This window comes from Tamandua tetradactyla, chromosome 5 (genome assembly GCF_023851605.1).
Source record: "Tamandua tetradactyla isolate mTamTet1 chromosome 5, mTamTet1.pri, whole genome shotgun sequence".
In the NCBI taxonomy this organism is placed as follows: Eukaryota; Metazoa; Chordata; class Mammalia; order Pilosa; family Myrmecophagidae; genus Tamandua; species Tamandua tetradactyla.
The window spans coordinates 178,425,456-178,451,208 of record NC_135331.1 but is presented as its reverse complement, the minus strand read 5'-3'; the positions used below and the strand labels follow the sequence as shown (position 1 = coordinate 178,451,208).

Below are 25,753 nucleotides of genomic sequence, written 5' to 3'. Positions count from 1 at the left end.
AAAATTCCAACAACCTACTTTGAGGATTTGGAAAAGCTAACTACCAAATTCATCTGGAAGGGAAAGAGACCTGAATAGCTAAAAGCATCCTAAAATAGAAGGATGAAGTGGGAGGATTAATACTCCCTGACCTTAAAACCTATTATAAAGCCACAGTGGTCAAAACGGCATGGTACTGGCACAAAGATGAGCATTGGCCAATGGAATCAAATTGAGAGTGTAGAAATAGACCACCAAATCTATGGTCGACTGATTTTTGACAAGGCCCCCAAATCCTCTGAACTGGGACAAAATAGTCTTTTCAATAATTGGCCCTGGAAGAACTGGATATCAATAGCCAAGAGAATGAAAGAGGACCCCTATCTTACAGCCTATGCAAAAATTAACTCAGAGTGGATCAAACACCTAAATATGAGAAGTAGCACCAAAGCTTCTAGAACAAAATGTATGGAAACATCTTCAAGACCTAATAATAGGAGGTAGCTTCCTAAACTTTACACCCAAAGTACAAGCAAAAAAAGAAAATAGATAAATGAGAACTCCTCAAAATCAAATGCTTCTGCACCTGAAAAGACTTCCTCAAAAAGGTGAAAAGGCAGCCAACTCAATGGGAGAAAATATTTGGAAATCACACATCAGACAAAGGTTTGATTAACTGTATGTACAAAGAAATCATACAACTCAACAACAAAAGAACAAACAATCCAATTATAAAATGCGCTGAAGACATGAATAGGCAGTTTTCTGAAGAGCAAATACAGATGGCTCAAAAACACATGAAGAGATGCTCATTTTCACTGGCTGTAAGGGGAATTCAGATCAAGACTACAATGAAATACCACCTCACACCTATAAGAATGACTATCATTAAACAAGTGGAAAACTATAATTGTTGGAAAGGATGTGGAGAAACTGGGACACTTAGGCACTGCTGGTGGGAATGTATAATGGTGCAGCCACTGTGGAGACTGTTTGGTGGTTCCTTAGGAAACTAAATATCAAGCTGCCATATGACCCAGCAATAGCACTATTTGGTATATATCCAGACGAGCTGAAAGGAACAACACAAACAGACGTTTGCACACTGATGTTCACAGCAGTGGTGCTGGTTTGAAAGGATGAATGTCCCCTAGAAAATCCATGTTTTAATCTAAATCCCATTTCGTAAAGGCAGAATAATCCCTATTCAATACTGTATGTTTGAAACTGTAATCAGATCATCTCCCTGGAAATGTGATTTAATTAAGAGTGGTTGTTAAGCTGGATTAGGTGAGGACATATCTCCACCTATTTGGGTGGGTATTGATTGTTTATTGGAGTCCTATAAAAGAAGAAATATTTTGGAGAATGATAGATTCAGAGAGAGCAGAGAATTCTGCAGCACCACGAAGCAGAATCATTCAGCCAGCGCTTTGGAAATGAAGAAGGAAAATGCCTCCTAGGGAGCTTCATGAAACAGGAAGCCAGGAGAAGAAGCTAGCAGATAATGCCGTGTTTGCCATGTGCCCTTTCAGATGAGAGAGGAACCCTGACTGTGTTCGCCATGTGCCTTTCCACTTGAGAGAGAAACCCTGAACTTCATTGGCCTTCTTAAACCAAGGTATCTTTCCTTGGATGCCTTTGATTGACATTTCTATAGACTTGTTTTAATTGGGAAATTTTCTCGGCCTTAGAACTGTAAACTAGCAATTCATTAAATTCCCCCTTTTAAAAGCCATTCTGTTTCTGGTATATTGCATTCTGGCAGCTAGCAAACTAGAACAGCATTATTCACAATCACCAAAAGATGGAAACAAACCAAATGCCCATCAATAGAGTGGATCAACAAAATGTGGCATATACATACCATGGAATACTATGCAGCAGTAAGACAAAATGATGTCCTGCAGCATGTGACAAGATGGATGAACCTTGAGGACATAATGCTGGGCAAAATTAGCCAGACACAAAAGGAGAGATACTGTATGATTCCACTTTTATGACCAGCATAAAGTTATAATCAGAAGCTCATAATTCAGAATATAGGGGACTTAGAGATACATAGAAGCTAGAGATGGGTGAACCATTAGCTAATGAGGTTGAACTCTAATATAAGGGAATAGATAGGAATGAAGGTGATTCTCTAGTGGGTCTAGAAGTAATTGAAAATGAAGATTGAAAGGGGTTGTATAGACCTAAGTGTCCCACTGACTCACACTAGATTATGAATGAGTTCTTGTAAGAATTGCTTCAAAGATATGATTATTATATAAAGAGTGTCTAAATTCAGGGTACAGGGGGAAAACCACTGTTGCATGCTATGAGCTGTGTTCAAAAGGAAACCATCAGCACTACCACGACAGCAGAGGTAAATAATGGGGTGAGGGACAAGAGTTAAGAGGAGGTTTAGATTTCCTATTTGGTGAGAGTGTGTTTATTGGTTTTCTGTCTCTTGGAAACAGTGAAATCATCTAAGATTGAAAATGCTGATGGACTGTGGACTTTGGACCCTCTACATGATGCCCTATGAATGCAGGTGGCTGCAGGATGCACAGACAGTGAAGTAGATTGGTGAACAATGGTGTATACTTACGAACAAAGGCTGTGCTGCTATAGAAAGGAACAGTGTTATGAGACATGCAACGATGTGAATGAACATGTGGGACATTTGGTGAGACAAAGTAAGCCCAGAACAAAGAAACAACTGTATAGTTACCTTCAGAAAATGCTTATAAGAAAACAGGGGCCTAGATTGTAAGCTTTTAGTACAGACAGATTAAGTCTGGAGCAGTGATTATTATTTCTTGATTTTGAGAGTTTTAAATATATAACCTGATAATTACAGATAAGAACAAAGCCAAACATGTTGGGGTTAAAGGAATTCAGAACATAGGGGCAAGGAAGACAGTGTCTATATTTTAGAACCACACATACTCTTTGAGACCAATGGAAGGAAGGTTTATTTGATCTAGAACTGAAATTTTCTGTAGTGCATAATCTAATTCAACCTATCTATATAGCTCATTTGAACAACTGAAACACAGAGAGCACAGAATAAGAAAGAGGTCCTTTAATCCTGTCTAGTTTAATGTAATGCCTGGAAACATCCTAGATATATTAAGCAGATAATCAAAAAGTATTGGCAAAGTCCCCTGAGGACAGGGAGAAAGATTATGGAACTATTAAACTTTACCATCAGGGAATCCCCTGATTGTCAAACCCTTGGGATACCCACATTAATAGGCCGTGCCCTCGATCATGAGGCTTACTCTTGTGAAGCTTGTGTAGGTAGCAAAGAAGTTTAGACTACCTATAGACATGCCTAAGAGTTACTTCTGGAGGACGACCTCTGTTGTTGCTCAGATGTGGCCTCAGTCTCTAAGCCCAACTCTGCAAGTGAAATCTTTGCTCTCCTCCCTATGTGGGACATGACATTTAAGGGTGAAAGTCCCCCTGGCAATGGGGGAGAGGACTCCCAGGGATGAATCCAGACATGCATTGTGGGATCAATAATTACATTCTGACCAAAAGGGGGAAAAGTATAATTAATAAAGTAACAGTGGCAGAGAGAGTTTATCAAATAAGAGTTGAGAGGCTGCTCTGGAGGTGCTCTTACTCAAGCTTCAGGTAGACCTTGCTGCCTATCATAACCTGCCAACCCCCAACAAGGACCATTCCAGCCAATCCTAAAAAACATATAGGGGGCGGGCCACGGTGGCTCAGCAGGTAAGAGTGCTTGCCTGCCATGCCCGAGGACCCGGGTTCGATTCCCAGTGCCTGCCCATGTAACAAAAAAAAAAAGAAAAAAAAGAACATATAGGGCAATATATAAGATTCCACAAGAGTTCCAAGCACTAGAGTAACTTTCCAGAAACCTACAACCTCCAGATAGGTCCTTGGTCCAGATAAGTCATGAAACCTATCCCAGCCTCTCCAGAATATCAGATAGTTCCATCTCCCTATCCCATATTAGTGACAGACCCTTCCGATGTCAAAATTTAGAATTTCTATAGTCCAAACAACCCCAAATAGAGGTATGGAAAGATCAAAGGTGATGGTGGAAGTATACATAGAAGATAGGACTTAACAAATGATTATGAATGCTGAATCATTAAATTGATATCTCTTTTAGTTTCCAATATTTTAGAGCAGCTAGAAGAAAAATCTAAAATTGTGAAATTGTAACCTATGTCAAAGTCTGAAATATGTTCTACAATAAAGTGTGGTGCTGTGCTTTGAACTTTATAGCTTTTTTGTATATATGTTATTGTTCACAAAAAGAAGGAAAAAAAAGTGAATTGTGATGATAAAAAAGTATTTAAACCATCTAGCTTCCTATATTCTGGAGCTGCTAGATAGAAAAATATGGAAGTATCGTATAGTAGCCTATGAGAAACTCTGCAGTCAGTCCTGTAACCACTTTTTGAAGAGTGCTTTGAGAACTATTGCTTTTTTATTTCTTTGCTTTGTATATACGTTATGCTGTACAATAAAAATGTTAAAAAAATATGGTTGATTATCTAGACTGCAGAACAGTTTGGAGAGAATAGTGACAGATGAGATTAATGGTTATTATGATTGAATAGAGAAAATTGTAGTGAATAGGTGGTGCTTTTGCATAGAACTTTCCTGAGCCAAATGAGTACACTGTTTAAAGAACTGAGTAAGAATAAGGAGTATTAGTTCCTATCTTGAGAGATGGCAGACGTTTTCACATTTGACCATTGAATATATTTTGTGTTTGGTCTGTCTTGTGTTGTAGTGTAGGGCTTGTTGACTTCGTGCGATCTTAGATATTGGGAGCAATGGTAACTACCTCAGGCATAGGGTAAAGGGGAAATAAAGGAAAAGTCTTTGTAAAGTGAGAGGGTAAAATTAAATGATCTCTCAGGCTTTCTTTTCATGATTTGAAAGAGTAGCAGGAAAGGGAGGTATTAGGACAAAATGCCTTCATTACATTACCCCCTTAATTTTATCATAGAATAGGCCATGTGAAGGAATGTTCTTCCTCTCTTATTAATCAGTTAGGTTATATAAATTTATATAAGAATTTCTACAATATATTCTTTTTTTGAAAATTTTTATTGATATACAGTACATTCCCTTTTTAAAATATTTTTTCTTTCTATTTTGCATGGGCAGACACTGGGAAACGCACCCAGGTTTCTGGCATGGCAGGCAAGAACTCTGCCTGCTGAACCATCGTGGCCCACCCTAACATATTTTTTTTATTGTGAAAAATAACATATGTACAAAAAAGCAATAACTTTCCAGGTACATTTTAACAAGTAGTTATAAAACAGATTTCAAAATTTGGTATGGGTTACATTTCCACGCTTTTTCATTTTTTCTTCTGGCTGTGCCAAGGCACTGGAGACTAAAAGAAATATCAATATATTGATTCAGCAGTTATATTTATTTGTTGAATCCTATCTTCTCTATTGTACTCTTCCTTCTCTTTTTTCCGTGAAAAATAACATATATACAAAAAAGCAATAAATTTCAAAGTACCTTTCAAAAATTAGTTGTAGAACAGATTTCACATTTTGGTATGTGTTACAATTCACTATTTTAGGTTTTTATTTCTAGCTGCTCTAAGGTACTGGAAACTAAAAGAAATAACAGTATATAATGATTCAGCACACATACTCATTTGTTAAACCTGACCTTCTCTGTATAACTCCACCATCACCTTTGATCTCTCTCTCACTCTTTAGGGGCATTTGGGCTATGCCCATTCTAACTTTTTCATGTTGGAAGGGGCTGTTGATAATACTGGATAGGGTATGGAACCAGTTGATATTCTGGAAAGGCTGGCGCCTCTGCATTTCAGGGCTTATCTGGTCCAGGGACCCATCTGGTGGTTGTAGGTTTCTGGAAAGTTACCCTAGTGCATGGAACCTCTGTAGAATCTTATATAATGCTGTAGATGTTCTTTAGACTTGGCAGGAATGGCTTTGGTTGGGGTTTGGCAAGTTATGATAGTAGCAATGTCTAACTGAAGCTTGCATAAGAGTTACCTCTAGAGTAGCTTCTTGGCTCTATTTGAACTCTCTCAGCCACTGATACCTTAATTGTTATACTTCTTTTTCCCCTTTTGGTCAGGATAGCATTGTTGATCCCATGGTGCCAGGAACAGACTCATCCCTGGGCATCATCTCCCATACCACCAAGGAGATCTTCATCCCTGGATGTCATGTCCCATGTTGGGGGAGGGCAGCAGTTTCACTTGGAAAGTTGGGCTTAGAGTGAGAGAGGCCACATTTGAGCAATAAAAGAGGTACTCCAGAGATGACGCTTAGGCTTACCAATAGGTAGGCTAAGCTTCTCCACTACATACATAAGCTTCACAAGAGTAAGATCAAGGGCTATTGATCTGAGTGTTCCTAATGTTTGACACAGTATGAGGGGTGTCCCTGGTGGTAAAGTTTAATGGCCCCATATTGTTTCTCACATCCTTCAAGGGACTTTGCCAATATGGTTTGATTATCTGCTTAGTATACTCAGGGATGTGTCCAGGTATCACATTAAGCTATACAGGATTAAAGGTTCTCTTTCTTTTTCTGTGCTACCTGTGTTTGGATTGTTTAAATGATCTACCCGAGGGTGCATGGGTGGTTCAGTGGTAGAATGCTCATGCGGGAGACCTGGGTTCGATTCCTGGACCAAGTACCACCCCCCCCCCCCCCCCAAAAAAAATAAGTGATCTGTCCAGCCATGTTGAGTTAGATTATGTGCTACTGAAAATTTAGGTTCTGGATGAAATAAACCTTTTTTCCTTTGGTCGCAAAGAGTAGGTAGTTCTAAAACGCAGCAATGTGTTCTGAATGACCTTAATCCTGACTTGATCGGCTTTGTTCTCATCTCTAAATACCAGGTTATACATGTGTCAGACAGCCTCTCAAAACCCAAAATAAGAATTACCACCACAGACTAGATGGGACTGCTATAAGATCTTACGATCTAGATCCCAGTTTTCTAAATGAGCTCATACAATATTTGCTCTTGTTTCTGGCTTATTTTGCTTCACCAAATGTCCCACAGGTTCATTCATATCATTGCATGCCTCACAGCTTCGTTTCCTTTTGTAGCAGCACCATGTTTGATCTTATGTTTACACCATTGTTCACCAATCTACCTTAGTCAGTGCATCCTTCAGGCACCTCCATCTACTGGGCCTCATGTATAATATCCCTAGTCAGCAGTCCATCAGCACTCAATTTTAGATAATTTCATTGTTCCCATGAGGAAAATAGCCAATAAACACATCCTCACCAAATGCCCCCTAACTCTTGTCCCTCCCGCCATTATGTACCTGTTATTGCTGCAGTATTGTTGATTTTTTCCTGTTAAACATAGCCCATAGCATGCAATAACATTTTCTCCCCATACCCTGAAATTATATACTCTGTACAAGTTTCATTCCTTTGCAGTAGTGCATGCAGGAATATTTGTAGTGTTAGTTGGTGGGAAACATGACCCTTTCAGCCATGTTCAACCCTCAATATATAATATTATTTCTAGACCCACTAGTGAACTTCCTTCACTTCTATCTATTCCCTTACTAAGTTCAATCTCATTAGCAAACTCTTCACCCATCTCAAGTGTCTGTGTATCTCTAGGTTCCCTATATTCTGTATTAAAAGCCTCTGATTTTACCTTTACCGTGGTCATAAAAGTGGAATCATACAGTATTTATCCTTTTGTGTCTGGCTTATTTCACTCAACATTATGTCCTCAACACTCATCCATCTTGTCATGTGGTTCAGGACGTCGTTTAGTCTTATTGCTGCATAATATTCCATCATATGTATATACCATATTTTGTTAATCCATTCATCTAAAAGAAAATGTAGGGAAACATCTTCAATCCAAGATGGGCACTTGGATTGTTTCCATCTTTTTGCAATTGTGAATAGTGCTATGAACATTGGTGTACAAATGTCTGTTTGTGTCACTGCTTCTAGCTCCTCTGGGTATATACCAAGTAGTGGTATTGTCAGGTCATAGAGCAAACTCAATTATTTAGTTTAATGAGGAACTGCCTGACTGTCTTCTATAGTGGCTGTACCATTCATTATACATTCCCACCAGCAGTGCTTAAGTATCCCAGTTCCTCTACATCCTCTCCAACATTTGTAGTTTCCTGTTTGTTTAATAACAGCCATTTTTATAGGTGTGAGGTGATATCTCATTGTACTCTTGATATCCATTTCCACTATAGCTAATGAGAATGAGCATCTCTTCATGTGCTTTTTAACCATCTGTATTTGCTCTTCAGAAAAATGTCTATTCATATATTTAGCCCACTTTATCATTGGGTTGCTTGTACTTTTGTTGAGTTTTATGATTTCTTTATGTTTGAGGATAGCAAACCTTTATCTGATTTATGATTTCCAATATTTTCTCCCATTGAGTTGGCTGCCTCTTCACCTTTTTGACAGTCTTTTGAGGCTCAAAAGCATTTGATTTTGAGGAGTTCCTATTTATCTATTTTTTTTCTTTTGTTGCTTCTGCTTTGGGTGTAAAGTTTAAGCAGCTATCTCTTATTACTAGGTCTTGAAGATGTTTCCCTACATTTTCTTTTAGGAGCTTTAGTTACTGTTTCTTATATTTAGGTGTTTGATCCAAGATGAATTAATTTTTGTATAGGGTATAAGGTAAGGGTCCTCTTTAATTCTTCTGGCTATTGATATCCAGTTCTCCCATGCCCATTTATTGAAAAGACTGTTTTGTCCCAGTTCAGTGGATTTGGGGGCTTTCGTCAAAGATCAGTTGACCATAGATTTGGTGGTGTGTTTCTGTGCTTGTGATTCAATTCCATTGGTCAGTACTTTGTGCCAGTCAGTACCATGCTGTTTTGACCACTGTGGCTTTATAATAAGTTTTTAAACTGGGAAGTGTTAATCTTTCCCACTTCATTTTAGGTTGCTTTTAGATATTTGGGGTCTCTTTCCCCTCCAGATGAATTTAGTAACTAGTCTTCAAAGTAGTTTGTTGGAATTTTGATTGGTATTGAATTTAATCTGTAGATCAATTTGGGTAGAATTGACATCTTAACTACCTTTAACCTTCCTGTCTATGAGCAGGGAATGTCTTTCCACTTATTTAGATCTTTGATTTCTTTTAGCAGTGTTGGGTAGTTTTCTGTGTACATGTCCTTTACATCCCTAGTTAAGTTCATTCCTAGATACTTGATTCTTTTAGTTCCTATTTTGAATGGAATTTTTTCCTTAACTGACTGTGTACAGAAACATTACTGATTTTTGCACATTAATTTTACAACCTGCCACCTTGCTGAATTTGTTTATTAGTTCAAGTAACTCTGTTGTAGATTTCTCAGGATTTTCCAAGTATAGTATCATGTCATCTGCAAATAATGAAAGTTTTACTTCTTCCTTTCCAATTTAGATGCCTTTTTATTTCTTTTTCCTGCCTGATTGCTCTAGATAGAACTTCTGGTACAATGTTAAATAACAGAGATGACAGAAGGCATCCTTGTCTTGTTACTGATCTTAGGGGGAAAGCTATCAGCCTCTCACCATTCAGTATGATGCTGGCTGTCGGTTTTTCATATATGGCTTTAATCATGTTGAGGAAGTTACCTTTTGAAGTGTTTTTTTTTTTTTATCAGAAAAGGAAGTTGAGTTTTGTCAAATGCTTTTTCAGCATCAATTGAGGTGGTCAGGTGATTTTTTCTGTTTCAATTTGTTAATGTTCTGTATTATATTAACTGATTTTCTTGTGTTGAACCATCCCTGCATTCCTGATATAAACTTCACTTGGTTGTGGTGTATAATTCTTTTAAAATGCTGTTTAATTCAATTTGCTAGTATTTTGTTGACAATTTTTGTATCTATGTTCATTGAGGAGATTGGTCTGTAGTTTTCCTTTCTTGTAGCATCTTTACCCAGTTTTGTGTATTAAAATGATACTCACTTCATAAAATGAGTTAGGTATGTTTCTTTCTCCTCAATTTTTTGGAAAAATTTGAGCAAGATTGGTGTTTGTTCTTTTTGGAATATTTGATAAAATTCCCCTGTGAAGCCATCTGACCCTGGGCTTTTCTTTGTAGGAAGATTTTTGATGATTGTTTCAATCTCTGTACTTGTGACTGGTGTTTTTGAGATCTTCTATGTCTTCTTGAGTCAGTGCTTATTTGTGTGTTTCCAAGAATTTGTCCATTTCATCTGAGTTGTCTTGTTTGTTGATGTAAAGTTGTTCATAGTATCCTCTTACGATTTTTTTTTTATTTCTTCAAGGTCTGTGGTAATGACCCCCCTCTCATTTCTGATTTTGTTTATTTGCATCCTCTCTCTTTTTTTCTTTTTCAGCTTGCATCGATTTTTTTTTTTTTTTTTTTTTTTTTACATGGGCAGGCACTGAGAATCAAACCCAGGTCTCTGTCATGGCAGTCAAGAATTCTGCCACTGAGCCACCATCACACCACCCTGGCCTGAGTTTATTGATTTTTCTTGAATAACTAACTTTTGGTTTTATTGAGTTTTTTATTGTTCTTTTGTTCTCCCATTCATTTAATTCCATTTTAATCTTTCTCATTTTCTTCTATTTGCTTTGGGGTTATTTGCTGTTCTTTCTTTGTTCCTCTAGGTAAGCAGGTAAGTCCTCAATTTTTGCTGTCTTTTCTTTTTTAATATAGGCATTTAGGGCAGTAAATTTCCCTCTCAGTATAGCCTTTGCTGCATCCCATAAGTTCTTATATGTCGTATTCTCGTATTCATTTGCCTTCAGATAGCTATGGCTTTCTCTAGCAATTTCTTCTTTGACCCACTCATTGTTTAAATGTGTGTTATTTAATATCCATTATTTGTGAAAGTTCTTATTCTTTGTTGATTATTAATTTCCAGCTTTACTCCATTGTGATCAGAGAAAGTGCTTTGAATAATTTCATTGTTTTTAAATTTGTAAAGACCTGTTTTGTTTCCCAGCATATGATCTATCCTGGAGAATGTCCCATGAGCACTAGAGCAGAATGTATATCTTGGTGTTTTGGGGTGTAACAACCTTTATATGTCTGTGAAGTCTAATTCATTTATCAAATTGTTTAAGTTCTGTTTCCTTGTTATCATCTGTGTGGTTGTTCTGTTTATAGAGGAGAGTGTTGTATTGAAGTCTCCTACTATTATTGTTGAAACCTCTGTTGCTCCCTTCAGTTTTGCCAATGTCTATCTCATGTACTTTGGAGCTCCTTGATTGGGAGCATAGACATTTATGATATTTCTTCTTTATTAATTGTCCCTTTTACTAATATATGGTGTCCTTCTTTGTCTCTTATGGTGTCTTTACGTTTAAAGTCTATTTTGTCTGATATTTGTCTAGCTACTCTTGCTTTCTTCTGGTTTCAGCTTGCATAGAACATTTTTTCCATCCTTTCACTTTCAATCTATTTGTATACTTGTGTCTAAGATGAGTCTCTTGTAAGTAGCATATATCTGGATTATAGTTCTTAATCCATTTTGCCAATCTCTATCTTTTAATTGGTAAGTTTAGTCCATTAACATTCAGAGTTATTACAGTAAAGGTATTTCGTGAATCGCCCATGTTATCTTTTGGATTTTGTCAGGCCCATATGTTCTTTGCCTTCTTTCCTTTTTATCCTTTCAGTTACCCTTACTGGTACTTTTCAATTCTGTGTCCTCCTCCAGACCTCCCTCTCCTGTCTTTTTTTTTGCCGGCAGAACTCCCTTTAGTATTTCTTGTAGTGGTAGTTGCTTGTTGACATATTCTCTCAGCCTTTGTTTGTCTGTGAAAATTTTAATTTCTTCTTCAGTTTTGAAGAACAATTTGCCTGGGTACAGAGTTCTTGGCTGGAAGTCTGTCTCTTTCAGGATCTTAAATATATCATACCACTGCCTTCTTGCCTCCGTAGTGCCAGTTGAGTAGTCCAGACTCAGTCTTATGTGGTTTCCCTTGTATGTAGCAGGTTGTTTTTTTCTTGCTGCTTTCATGATTTTGTACTTCTCTTCAACATTTGACAGACTGATTAGTATGTGTCTTGGGGTAAGCCTATTTATATTTACTCTATTTAGAGTTCATTGGGCTTCTTTGATTTGCGTATTTATGTCTTTAGTAAAGGTTGGGAAGTTTTCCCCCATTATATTCTCCACTGATCTTCCTAGCCCTGTACTCTTCTCTTCTTCTGGGATACCGATGATTTTTATATTTGTGCTCTTTGTTTTGTCTATCATTTCCCTGAGATCCAATTCAAATTTTTCTTTTTTTTTTTTGTCATTTGCTCTTTTGCAATTCAAAATCAATTGTCCTGTCCTCTAGTTCACTTATTCTTTCTTCTGCCTCTTTGAATCTGCTGTTGCGTGTCTCTAGTGTGTGTGTGTGTGTATATATATAAATATAAATATATATATATATATATATATATATTTTTTTTTTTTTTTATTTACATGGGCAAGCACCAGGAACCAAACCCGGGTTTCTGGCATGGTAGTTGGGAATTCTGCCACTGAGCTGCCATCACACCACTCTCTAGTATATTTCTGATTTGGTCTATAGCATCTTTAATCTCTGATATCTGCTACTTTTCTATTTATTCTTTCAAATTCCTCTTCATGCTCTTCTAGTGTCTTCTTGATTTCCTTTATGTCATTACCATCCCACTATTTTATTTAGTAAAGTTATATGAACATCTTTGATTAGTTGTTCCAAAGTCTATGTCTCCTCCACTATTTTAATTTGGTTATTAGACTGGGCTGTATCTGTCTGCATCTTCATATAGTTAGTAATCTTCTGTTGTCTTCACAACAGACATTTGGATGTCGGTTTCCTTCAGTAGTCTAAAGTTTTGTATGTGTGGGATTGGTGTGGAACACTATGCAGGGTGTAGGGAGGGGCACAACAGTGCAGTGACAGGTTGAGGTGCAGGTATATGCACAGGTCGTGGTGCGGGTCAAGAGTGGCATGAGTGAGGGTAGCACATTCAAGGAACACAGCTTACCTTACTTCCTTGTCCCGTCTCCCTGTTATGCACTCCTGATGGCTCCAGGCCTCCCTCTGGAAAGATGCAGTAGCTGCCTGGTGTCCAGTTCTCTGCATCTAGATTCTTCTGCTTTTTCTACCAGGGTGTGCCTGTGTGGTATAGAAGACCCTCTCAGGTCACTTATGGTGTGGAATTGCTCTCCTGGTCTTTTTCCTGTCCCTTCTCTAGCTGTTGTTTGAAGCAGGGGTGAACTCAACCTATTCTATCTCGCCATCTTCCTGGAAGGAAGTCACAATACATTCTTTTAAATGTTTAGTTTCAGGATAAAAACCTATCTCGCCAGATAAAATGGCATTGCTTATTTATGAGATAAACATTATGTAATCTGTAAGGATCCTCCTACTAATAGATAGTTCAGTATTAAATTTAATACTCAATAAATTATAATAGATTAGTATTTATTATAGTGACATCCTGCCAACTCTATGATTTTTATTTCTTAGATTTGTTTTATTGACCATATGAACTTAAAAAAAAGCCTTTTGGCTTATTTTTGGTAAATTTTGATAAACTTTATATATTGGTGTTAAATGGTATAATGGCTAGAGATTTAAATTCTGGTCTTTTCAATCTTAATTGCATTTTCAAACATAAAGACCACAGAGACATGCAAAAGCATAATTGTATAAATGTTTCTTTTTAGTGTACACCTTTTGTATTCATACTTAACAAAAAGGTATAGAAGCATTTATACTGGATGTGAGATAATACTGACATTTTTATTGTCACTTTATGTTCTGTGATGCATTATGGTTCAACTGCTCTTTGGAGTCAGTTATTTTCTTTGTAATTCTGTAATGCAGTTCTGACTCTTAATCACCCTGCGGTAGGCCCAATCCACAGGTTAAGGGCACAAGTTACAGGGTAAGCCTTGGTCTTTCTGTCTTGGCCAGCTCCACCCTGACATTTTACTAGCATAAACTATAAGTTGTGGTCCAGTGGGCCTACTGTGAATAAACAAAGATACTTCTGTCACAGATTCCAAGGATTTCGAGGTTACCCCACTGGAGCTAGGACAAAGTCCAGACCTATTTTTGGAGGCCAGATTCCTTACAGCTTGGAGAATGTGTGCATGTGTGTCTGTTCCTGCAGATGTGTCTGTTTGCATGCCTTCTTGTGTGTCTGTGTTTATGCATGTGTTTGTACACAGTTTTATTGCATGTGTATATGTATGTGTGGTGGGGGGTGGTATTCAGGATGTCTTGTTAAGAGCTTATTCTAGTTCTGAGATTTTGGGATGTCATCTCATTTAGAGCTCATGAACTGCTTGCTCACCTTTTCTCCAATTACTGCTAGAATTACAAAAGGCATTAGGAGGACCATATTTTAATCCCATCATTTTCTAATTTGTGATATATAATCTCTTTGGGTTAGGGTTGAAGGTTGAAATCAGCTATTTCTTTTTAACTTTTACTCTGGTAGTTGTATTGTAGCCTAGGTAAGACAGTGAAGTAGGTGGTGCTCAGGTTTTTTTTTTTTGTCAAGCTGGTTTTAAATCAATTACTTACTAGCTGTGTGATCTTGGGTAAGTTGCATGAACTCTGACTTCCAGTTTCCCTAATGATGAAAAAAAGGTTGGGGGATGAGACATGAAAAAAATTGAAGATAACATATGGCTCATGTATGTTTGCCATATGGTAGCCAGGTGCTTGCTCTGTGATAGCTGTAAATATTACTAGTAATTTAAACATATATACTGTGGACATAAACACTAACTTTTCCTTATGGCTGCCTGCTTGATAACATTTCTGCTTTATTGCCCTGAGAGTCAGAAGAATTTGGTTCCAGTGCTGTTCGACCATTGATTAGCTGGATAGCCCTAAATATAAAGGCAGTGTGCTTGGCCTTGATTTCATGATTTATATATTAATTGTCATAATAATGACCTCTATAGTCTGTAGAATTCCTTTCACTTCTAAATTTCTGTGATAGTAAAGGGATAACCACTAAATAAAATACAGATATTTCTAATTTTGGCATATAAAAATTAACCAGTTGACTAACTTGACTGAAATGTTTACATCATAGACAAGAAGAAAGTTACTTAAATATTACTAAATTTAAAGCAAATTTGAAACACTTCACTCATGCCAAAATACAAAATTGAGCTTTGAATTTTGATACCCACATCCCTCTTTTAAAATAATTTTTACATATTTAGTTTTGAAATTGAACAACCTCTTAAGAAATTATATTTCATTTAATGAAGAATCCATGTTCGTAAGAGACCTTTTAAAAGCCCTGTTTGCTTTGCTCTTTTAGGATACAATTATTTCTGATTGGATCATTTGAATGATGGTCTGCCAAACTAATGAATACCTCTTATACCTGTTTACCTTCTTTCTTAACTCCAGAAGTTTTATTAATTTATTAATAAGGTGTGTTGATTTGTGGTTTAAAAGTGAACCAACCAGTCATATGCTTGCTGTATCGCTGTAACAGTATCACGCATGTTGTGTGCTTGCCAGAAAGGTTTAAATAAATCTAATTAAACCCTTTGATCTAATTTCCAGCTTATGGAAAATATAAGAACTAGAGGAACATATTGAACTAATACAACAAAGAAACAGTAAGACAAATCCAGAATGAAAGTCAGAATGAAATAAAGAATGAAATAGAGGGGAGGGTTACAGATTAAATAACTGAATTTAAACCATTTCTGGTTATGGTGATTTTGGCATAAGCTACATTTTGCTCAAAAAAAGGGCACATATTATGTAAATGTTTATTTCCCTTTTGCTATGATTTTGTTTCAAAGCCCATAAAACCTGTAGGTCTTTTTCTGACCGATAAGGACTTTTCTAGACTTATTTGCACTTTAAAGGAACAATTTTCCAGGTGTACTGAACATTGTGTGGTAATAGGTGAATTAAAATGTTTATAATGACTTTTGGTGGGCATTGTGTAGATGAATGAAGGTCTGTAGACATTTCTGACATACAGGAAAATTTTTTCTTCCTCCCTAAGTTTTTTCAGTTAAGATTTGTCAAAGGTATTATATAAAACTGTAGTTTTCATACTGTTCAGGAAGGGACTGAAAATGAAGTTCTACTTTATTTAATATCATATGTAAATTTATTATATTTGAAGAACTGCTTTCACTACTATTACTGTTACTTTTAGCATTTAAAATTTAATGAAATTTGTTACTGCTTCAAGTTCATGCCTGCATTGTCCAGTAGCATAGGCATAGCCCCAGGTGGCTTTTGATTACTTGAAATGTGGCTGTTCCAACTTGAAATGTACTGTTAAGTATAAAACCCACAATGGATTACAAAGACTTAGTACAAAAAAAGAATGTAGTATCTCATTAATAAAAAATATTAATATTTTAGATATGTTTGGTTAAACAGAACAATTATTTAGATTAATTTCATCTGTTTATTTTTACCTCTTTTTAAATTACGTGTTACTTAAATTATTTTTTTCTACTGGGCAGGATTAGGCTAGACTATCACAGCTTTCCTATTAACAATGAAAGCTTGAGTTGAGGACTTGTGGTCTGAGGAAGAAAATGATGAAGGCGTAGTTTTTAATTTTGAATAAAGCTTTTGTAAAACAAACACTAAATAGAATCACAAAAGGAAGAAACCAATGGTAGCCTATTGAAACCCTCACAGCCCCCCAGAATATGGGCAGGTGGGGTAGAAGGACCCTCACACACCTTGTGTGGAGAAGCAGCAACTGTGCAGGAGGAGGAATAGGAAGGGCGGGAGCCCAGAAAGACAAAAGTTACCAGCATATCCCCTAAAAGAGAGGGCATCTTGTGTGGGAAACTTGAGCAAGGAGGCTAAGTCTACAATTGGTCAAACTGTCTTCAGGTTGCTCAGAAAGGCAAAACAGACCAAGGGGACTCATTAGGAGGCTTCAGAAAGAAAGTGCTGGAGTATACTTTAAGACAGAAATGTCCAAAAAAACTCTTGAGCACAGTGTCCATTTGAAGAAATACACAGGTAGATTTCAAATTGAGTAGGGCAGAAGCATCAAATTTGAAAGGTAGAGAAAGTTTGTATTCAAGTTAGGGAAGAACACATAGGAAGTAGATTTGCTCACAGCAGAGATTATGGCTGTACAGAGAGGCCGTGGTTTTAGAGATTCCATTTTAAGAGCAGAAGACATGAACCCCCAACACATGAAGCTGGGAAAACTACCCAGGCTGCTTCCTCCCTTTTCATAGAAGACTCCTCCTAAATGTACATGAAAAAACATATCCTATAAACATGAGTAACAGAAAAATTTGAACCCCATAAAAATGTACTATAACAAAAAAGATAAAAATTAATAGCATTATATAACAACAGATAATGAAGGCATATCAGAAAAACATGGCCACAAAGTGATGAAAACTATAAGTTGCATTACAAAACCAGCTGAAAAAATTAAGTTATTGGACTATGAATAAAACAGTATGATTCAGAAATAGAAAAGCTCAGAAATAAAAGAATAAATAAAATAAAATTTAAAGAATGTTTGTAGAACAGTAAAAACAATTAAGAAAAAATAATTTCAGAACATAAAAAATAGGCAATACACAGTACTGCAAGAAAAGAGAAAACATAAAAAACAAAATTAAAAATAATTTGAAACAAAATTATAAATAAAAAGATATTTTACATAAAAGGGAGAGAGTAATTAATATTGGTATAATTGGAGTTTCTGAAGAAGTATACAACAAAATAAATACTTGAAACTACCATCAACAAACTCTCCTGAAATAGCACTAGGTTAAATTTGCATTTTGAAAGATAACATATGGACATAGAATAATTAACACAGAAATATTGTAGGGAAATACTGTTTTTAAAAGATAAAGACAAAAGAACTTTGGGAATACCAACAAAAGACTCAGTCATGTATATGAGAAAGAAAAAAATTTTCAATGCCAGATGCCAATAGTACCACATATTTAAACTACCCAAGTACAATTTTAAAAAAAGGAAAAAGAAAGAAAAAAAACACAAGTCAAAGATTTTATATCCCTGACTCAAAATCTAGAAGCAATCAAAGCAAACATGATAGATTTGAGTGCATAAAAAAAAATGAAAACCTTCTACAGGGAAGAAACTATCTTAAGTAAAATGTATTAGTTATATATTACTGTGTAACAAATTGCCCCTCAGATCTTAGCAGCTTCAAGCAAACTTTTATTAGCTAATAGTTTCTGTGCATCAGGAATCTGCGCATGGCCTAGCTGGATGCCTGTACCTCAGTCTTACAAGGCTGCATCGAGGTGTTAGCTAGAGCTGCAGTGTCACTTGAAGGCTTGACTGGTGGATTCCCACTTCCAAGCTTAGCCATACAGTTTTTGGCAAGATTCAGTTTCTTATAGGCTGTTGAACTTAGGGCTTGCATTCTTCACTGGCTGTTGGTTCCTTGCTATATGGGCCTCACCATAGGAGGGCTCACAAGTTAATAGCTTCCATCAGAGCAAGCGAGAGAGAGTTAAGAGTGGATGCACAGAACTAATGACATGGTCTCTCTGTAACCTAATCTCAGAAGTGCATCCCATCGCTTTAGCTGTATAGTATTTGTTAGAAGTGAATCTGTAGGTCCAGCCCACAAACCAGAAAAGGCAATTGTACACAGCTGTGAACAACAGTTGGCGGGGGTCGGGGTGGGGAATGGGGATGGGTCATTGGGAACCATCTTAGAGACTTCCTGCCACACACAGACAAAAGACGAATGAAACCTGTGAAAAAAAATTCACAGGTTACATCACAAAGGGTTAATGACCTGTTTAAAATGTAAATTGCTGCTACTGATCGAAAATAAAGAGATCAAAATGTAGATAGAAAAATGATCAAAATACATGGACAGACAATTCAGAAAAAAGAATTGCGAATGAATTTCACTCTTGCTCATCACAGGAGAAATGAAATCAAAAGAATATTGAAATGGCACATATCTCATTTCTCCTCTGTCAAGACTGGCAAAATAGTATACAAAAGTATACAACAGACTTTTAGGAAAGGCTTGTAGAGAAAAAGCTGCTTTACATTGCTGGTGTTTATGGTGAGGAATTTAACAGTATCTAGCTAAATTATATATATATATATTTAGTCTTTGTCATAATAATCCCACTTCTAGGATTCTATTCCAAAGATTCACTGGCATAAATATGAAATGATACATGTACGGAACTATTCAGTATGGCATTATCCATTACAGCAAGACATCCAGATGTCCATCGATTAGGACCCAGATTGAATAAATTAAGGAATAGCTATATTATGGAGTCCTTTTCAGCTGTAAAATGGGAAAAAGAACTGTACCGATGCAATTACAGAGAAACAGACCAGTGGAACAGGAGACAGAAGTCCAGAAACAGACCCTCAAATATATGGACTCTTCTCCTGATTTATGACAAATGTGGCATTGTTGAGAAATGGACAGAAGATCTTTTTAAGGAATGTTGCTGAGTAAATTGTATAGCCAATTAAAAAAAAAAAAAAGAAAGCCTGACCCCTAATAAAATACACAAAAATCAATTCCAGGTAGAGTGTGCCAATTAAAAGATCTCACAAAATATGTCATGACCCTGGGATAGGGATGGTTTCTTGTTAAACACATAGGAAAATCCTGACATATTGAACTGTGTTAAAATTAAAATTGGATTTTGTTCATCACAAAATACCTAATAAGAAAGTGAAAAGAATAAACCTCAACAGTTGGAAGGGTGTTTGTACCTTATACCCAATAAAAGAGTTAATTTTCACAATAAGTGTGTTTGTATGTGTTTTTGTGTGGTGAGAGGAAGGGAACTACAAATCAAAAGAAAAATACAGACAATCCTGTAAAAAAAAAAATAGGTAGGAGACTTGAACTGGCAATTCAACAAAGACAATATCCAAATGGTCAGTAAACATGTGAAAAGATGATTACCCTTATTAGTAATGGGGAGGTTTAAGCAAAACTGCAATGTAATACCACTACATCCCTACTAACATGTTAAAACTGAAAAGACAGAAATGCCAAGTGAAGGTGAGGTTGTGGTGATGTTAGCATTCTCATACATGGTGGGCATGTCAGTTGCTACAATCATTTGGAAAATTGTCCTTCTCTCCTACTCCATAACCCAGAAACTTCCCTCCTAGGTATATACTCAACAGAAATGTATTCCCATATGTACTGTTCTAGTTTGCTAGCTGCTGGAATCTGATATACCAGAAATGTAACAGCTTTTAAAAAGGGAAGTTTAATAAGTTGCAAGTTTACAGTTCTAAGTCCATGAAAATGTCCCAATTAAAGAAGTCTATAAAAATGTCCAAATTATGTCACCCACAAATAGTTACCTTCACTCAAGGAAAGCCGATGAAGTTGGGTTTCTCTCTCAACTGGAAGGGCACATGGCGAACATGGCAATGTCTGCTAGCTTTCTCTCCAGGCTTCTTGTTTCATGAAGCTCCCCTAGGAGCATTTTCCTTCTTCGTCTCCAGAGGTTTCTGGCTGCCTTGGCTCTTGTGGTTTTCTTGGCTTTCATCACTCTCTCCAAAATGTTTCCTCTTTTAAAGGTTTCCTGTACACTACTCAAGATCCACCTGGAATGGGTGGAGTCACATCTCCATCTAAACAAAGGTCAGTACCCACGATTGGGTGAGTCACATCTTCCAAAGGCACATAATCCTTTCAAGCCAATACATGTACCAAAATATAGGTTCATCTTTTTCAATAGTCATTTTAATAGTCAAAAGCTGGAAACAGCCTAAATGTGCATCAAAAGTAGAGTGGATTGATAAATTGTGGGATATTCATATAATGAGTTCTATATAGCAATGGAAATGAATAAATTACAACTACACAAAATGAGTGAATCTCATGGACGTACTCTTGAGGCAAAAAGCCAGACATAAGTGAATGTATACTGTATGATTCAGTTTATACAAAATACAACAAAAGCCGACAAAGGTATCTGTGTTATGAGAAGTCAGGATAATGGTGGTTACACTTCTGTGGAAGGAGGTAGTGATAGTGATTGGGAGGAGGTCACAGGGAGGATGCAGGGATGCTGGTACTGCCCTGTTTCTTTAACTGGGTGGTAGCTATATGGGGACTTTTACTTTCTATAACTCACTATGATTTGTGTAATTCTCTGATGTAAGTTCTATATGAATTTAAGAAGTTATAAAAAAAGCAATGAGGAAGCTCTACTGATATGGAGCGATTCCAAGTAACAAAAGAATATGCAGCGCAGTGTTTATAATATGCAGATTTTGGTTGGATTTGTAGCATGCCACCTCTTTTCTTTGACCTCTCAGGCCATCCCTGACTACTCTCCAAGTCTCACTTCTTGATTCTCTGTTTTCCCTGAAACTCAGTTTTAGGATATTAATTCTCATCTTGTTCCTAGTCTCAATTCTAGCTCAACTTTTCACTTGTTTCTTTATTTCTAACTTTCTGTGTCACAGTTCTTAAAGATTATTTCCTGGTTGACACAAAATCAGCCTGTCTAAAACTTAAACTCATCTTTCTTCCTCCTCATATCTAAATAAACTATCACCCTAATCTTACTTTTTCCATCAGTGACTTCACTGTTCTCCAAACTCGAAATGCTAGAATATTTGAGTACCTAATCTATAACTAGATGTTGCTGATAATTTCTTTTCAGTATTCGAAAATGCTTTATATCCAGGTACAAAGTTACCATGCTACTATAGGGCTGCTTTCTAATGCCCGTCTTCACGCCTGTAACTGCAAATACCATTTGCTAAAATGTCAATGAGAGAAATATTCTAAAATTATATAGTGATCATGGTTGCACAACTCTAAGAATATAGTAAATGCCACTGGGTGGTGCATTTTAAAAGAAAATAGTAAAATGTATGGTATGCAAACTACATCTCATTAAAACTTACTAAAAACAAAATAAAAAATGTCGTTGAGAGCATGTAGTGATTTCCTATCAGATTAAAGCTCAGTGTTAGTCCTAGTTTGCCAGACTATGATAACAAATACCACCAATGAATTGACTTAACAGATTTACTGATTTAGAGACCAGAATTCCCAAATCAAGGTATTCGTAAATCTGCTTTCTCCCTGAAGTCTGAAGTGTTCTGATGGTGACTTGTGGCAGCCCTGGGAGCTCCTTAGTGTGTATCTCTGCCTCTAGTCACTTGACGATGTCCTTGATCCCCTGTGTTTTTCTGTGATTTCTGGCTTCCAGTTTCTTCTTTCTAAAGTCTCCAGGAATGTGGATTAAGACCCACCCTGACTCAGTTGGCCACACCTAAATGGCATCTGAGAAGATCCTATTCACAAGTGAGTAGGATCACAAGTGAGTCCATATCTTAAGTGATAATACATTTTCAAAGGATCCTATTTACAAAGGGTTCACACCCACAGGAATTCATTAAGATTAAGAAAACGTGTCTTTGGTAGGGTACATGATTCCGTCTACCACAGTTAGCATCATATTTCCCTATCCAGACATTGTGTCTATCAGTGTACAATCCCTCTGTCACCATGATGATGACAACTTCATATTATAGTAAATACTTTCATTTGTAAGATTGATAATCCAATGAGAATTGTCAAAGTCAAGGACATTATTCTTTGAGGAAACTTGAGTGGAGGCAGAATAATTTATTCAGAGTCACAGGGCTAGTCAGTGGCAGAACTGGTATTAGAATTTGCTTAAATATTTATTGAGCTCTTTTATGTACTAGGCACTGTTAGGTGCAGTTGGGATAGAGAGATATTTTCCAATCATCTGGTCCCTATACTCACAGATCTTACCTAAGATGCTTATTTTATGACTTCTGGTCTCTCTGTCTGTGCCTCTTTGCTTTTGATAGTTTTCTTCTACCCTATTACTGCTTCACTGCTTTGATTTTGTCTGTGCTGTTGTTTCCCTTCAAAGCCAATCTCAGCTCTTGCAGTATGAAACTTTTCATCTCTAACCTTATTTCTAAACTTTACTTCACTTGGAATTCTTTGGAACTGTGCCAGTTCTATGTATATCTGTAACATGCCACTTAATTCTCCCTTAGTTGGTTTCCGTGCATATTTATCACCCCAACTGATGTGAAAGCTTCTCAAGGGCCTAAATAATTATCATCTGTAATTTTTAAAGTATTATCCACAGTGTTTTTCTCTTGGGGCCTGACATAGTACTGGACCCTTATGTGCTTAGTAAAATTATGTTAAATTGAATAGGAAACAAAGTTCTTCTCTTGATGTTTAATTTACTGTCTAGTTGGGAAAACCAAACACAAGGAAGGGATACATGCCATGCACAGTTGTAAAATAATATGTCAACTGTGCAAAAGTGAAAATTGAGTAAGTTCTTAGTGAGTTGTTCTGCTGGTGACTGAAGGTCATAGTTATTCTCTGATCTTTAGGCCCATTGAATCCTCAGTAACTGATACCTTAACACCTAAGATAGTTTTACTAGATAGCGATTAGGCTGATTTAGGGTCCAGTATTCTCTGAGGTGGAGACAGAGCACCACTTATTGGCCTCTCATCAAGTATACTTTTAATGTTAGTGGATCACTAGAGCACATATTATCTCTATAGCATAGTGAACCATCCCATACTTGAATATTTTCATAAGCTTTGTTGAAGATAAAGGTGGAACAGTGAAAAGGCCTATTAAGAGTAATAAGCAAAGTAATAATGGAAGGGTCATTCTTTCTCATTAGAGAATACTGTTTAGTAGAGTTCTTTTGCCACTCTAATATCTTATTAATACTATTGATTTTATGACTGTTTAGATGGGTGTCCTATATCTCAATCAGATAATAGCACTTCAGTGTTCATCTGTTCATTTCAGAGATCATCTATGTTTCATTCTTGAGTAATACTGTAAAAATATTAAGCATACTTTTTTGGGGGGAGGGGGGAGGGCTGTGCATGGCCCAGGAATCGAACCCAGGTGTCCCGCATGGAAGATGGGCATTCTAACCACTGAACTACCCATGCACCCAAAAGTCACCAGGACTCAAACCCAGGTCTTTGGCATGGCAGGTGAGAATTCTGCCACCAAGCCACTGTAGCACCACTTAATGTTTTTTATTGTTGTTGTCTTTTAAGGCACAGTTGGTGGATCTGAAATCTGAATTGACAGAGACCCAAGCAGAGAAAGTGGTACTGGAGAAAGAAGTACATGATCAGCTTTTACAGTTGCACTCTATTCAACTTCAGCTTCATGCTAAAACTGGTCAAAGTGTTGATTCTGGTACCATTAAAGCAAAATTGGTAAGTACTTAGAGTGTGATATGTACTGACATATATGTTAGAAGATGAGGGAACAATTTTTAATGAGGCTTTTGCTTTTTAATTATAAAAGGTAATATGTGCTCATTGTGGAAGTGTAGCAAATCTAGAAAATGTAAAGGTGATCATCATGCTCTTCCAGTCTCACCAGATAGAGTGATCACTTGGCACTATTAATAACTGATACTTAAAATATTTTTCCTGCTTAAAAATATTTGTATAAATATATTTAAGAGATTTGTGCAATTATAACTTATTAAAAATTTTTTTGACCTTCTGTATCAGTTAGGATTAGGATCAGCTGCACATAACAAAAATTGGGATTAGTATTGAATAATAGAAGTTATTTTTTTCTCAATAAAAGAAGACCTGACATGGGCAGTCCAGAGCTGATAATGAAGGTCCACAGATATTAGGTATCTAGGATCCTCTGTCTTTTTGCTCTGCTATCTTTAGCTCATTATTTCCATCCAACAGTCCAGGCTTAGTGAAGGAAGTATCTAAGGGAAGGGCAAAAGGATGCTTTCCATCTGTGTTAGCCTTCTGTAAAGAACTTTATATTAAATACTCCTCAGCAATTTCTGTTGAGATCTTATTGCCTGTCCCTGGTTGCATGGCAGTTTCTAAGCTGGATGCATGGTCACCTCTAGTTAAATTGGAGTTCTGTTAATGAGGAAGAAGGGGAAAACAGCTTAGCTGTTTTAGTTTGCTAAAGCTGCTGGAATGCAATATACCAGAAGTGGGTTGGCTTTTATAAAGAAGATTCGTTGTTATAAGTTTACAGTTCTAAGGCCATAAAAAATGTCCAAACTAAGGCATCCAGAGAAAGATACCTTGACTCTGAAGAAAAGGCTGATGGCCTTCAGGATTTCTGTATAACATGGGAAGGCACATGGCGATGTCTGCTGGCTTTCTCTACCAGCTTCAGGTTGTTTCATATGGCTTCCCTGGGGGTGTTTTCTTTCTGCATCTCCAAATGTCTCTGTGTCAGCCATGAGCTTTTTCCAAAATGGTTCCCTCTTAAAGGAATCTAGTAAGTGGATGAAGACCCACCTTGAATGGGCAGAGACACATCTCCATGGAATCCACCTAGTCAAAAGATCCCACTCACAAATGGGTGGGTCACATCTTCATGGAAACAATTTAATCAAAAAGATCCCACCAAACAATAGGTCTGCCTCCACAAGACTGGATTAGGATAAAGAACATGGCTTTTTGGGGTGCATAACAGTTTCAGACCAGCACAGATGCCAACCAGCAGCACATTCTTTTGCTCTGAAATATTTTAAACATTTTCCCAGCCACTGAATGCTTTATAATGTCTGTGTAAATGTTTCATTGTATGAATTTTCCATTATTAGTCATTGCCTTCTTAATTAATATTGGTTGTGTAAATAGAATTTTTTTTTTGTCTCATTTCAGTTTAACTTCATATGTATTGAATATATATGTACTATGCCCTGGACACTTTTATTAACTATAAAGGACACAGCAATCAGCAGTAACAGATGTGGTTCCTGCCCCTCACATAGCTTAGGAGAAGCAG

At 36.8% G+C, this 25,753-nt stretch overlaps 1 protein-coding gene across 3 annotated transcripts in view; it reads left to right on the top strand.

The window, feature by feature from the left end:
* GOPC (golgi associated PDZ and coiled-coil motif containing) overlaps nucleotides 1-25,753 on the top strand; it is a 59,796-nt gene that overhangs the window by 12,972 nt on the left and 21,071 nt on the right. For all 3 annotated transcript variants that reach the window (XM_077162747.1, XM_077162746.1, XM_077162748.1), the window contains exon 2: nucleotides 24,025-24,189. In XM_077162747.1, coding sequence (XP_077018862.1) covers nucleotides 24,025-24,189 — 165 coding nt within the window. The remainder of the gene's footprint in view (nucleotides 1-24,024; nucleotides 24,190-25,753) is intronic.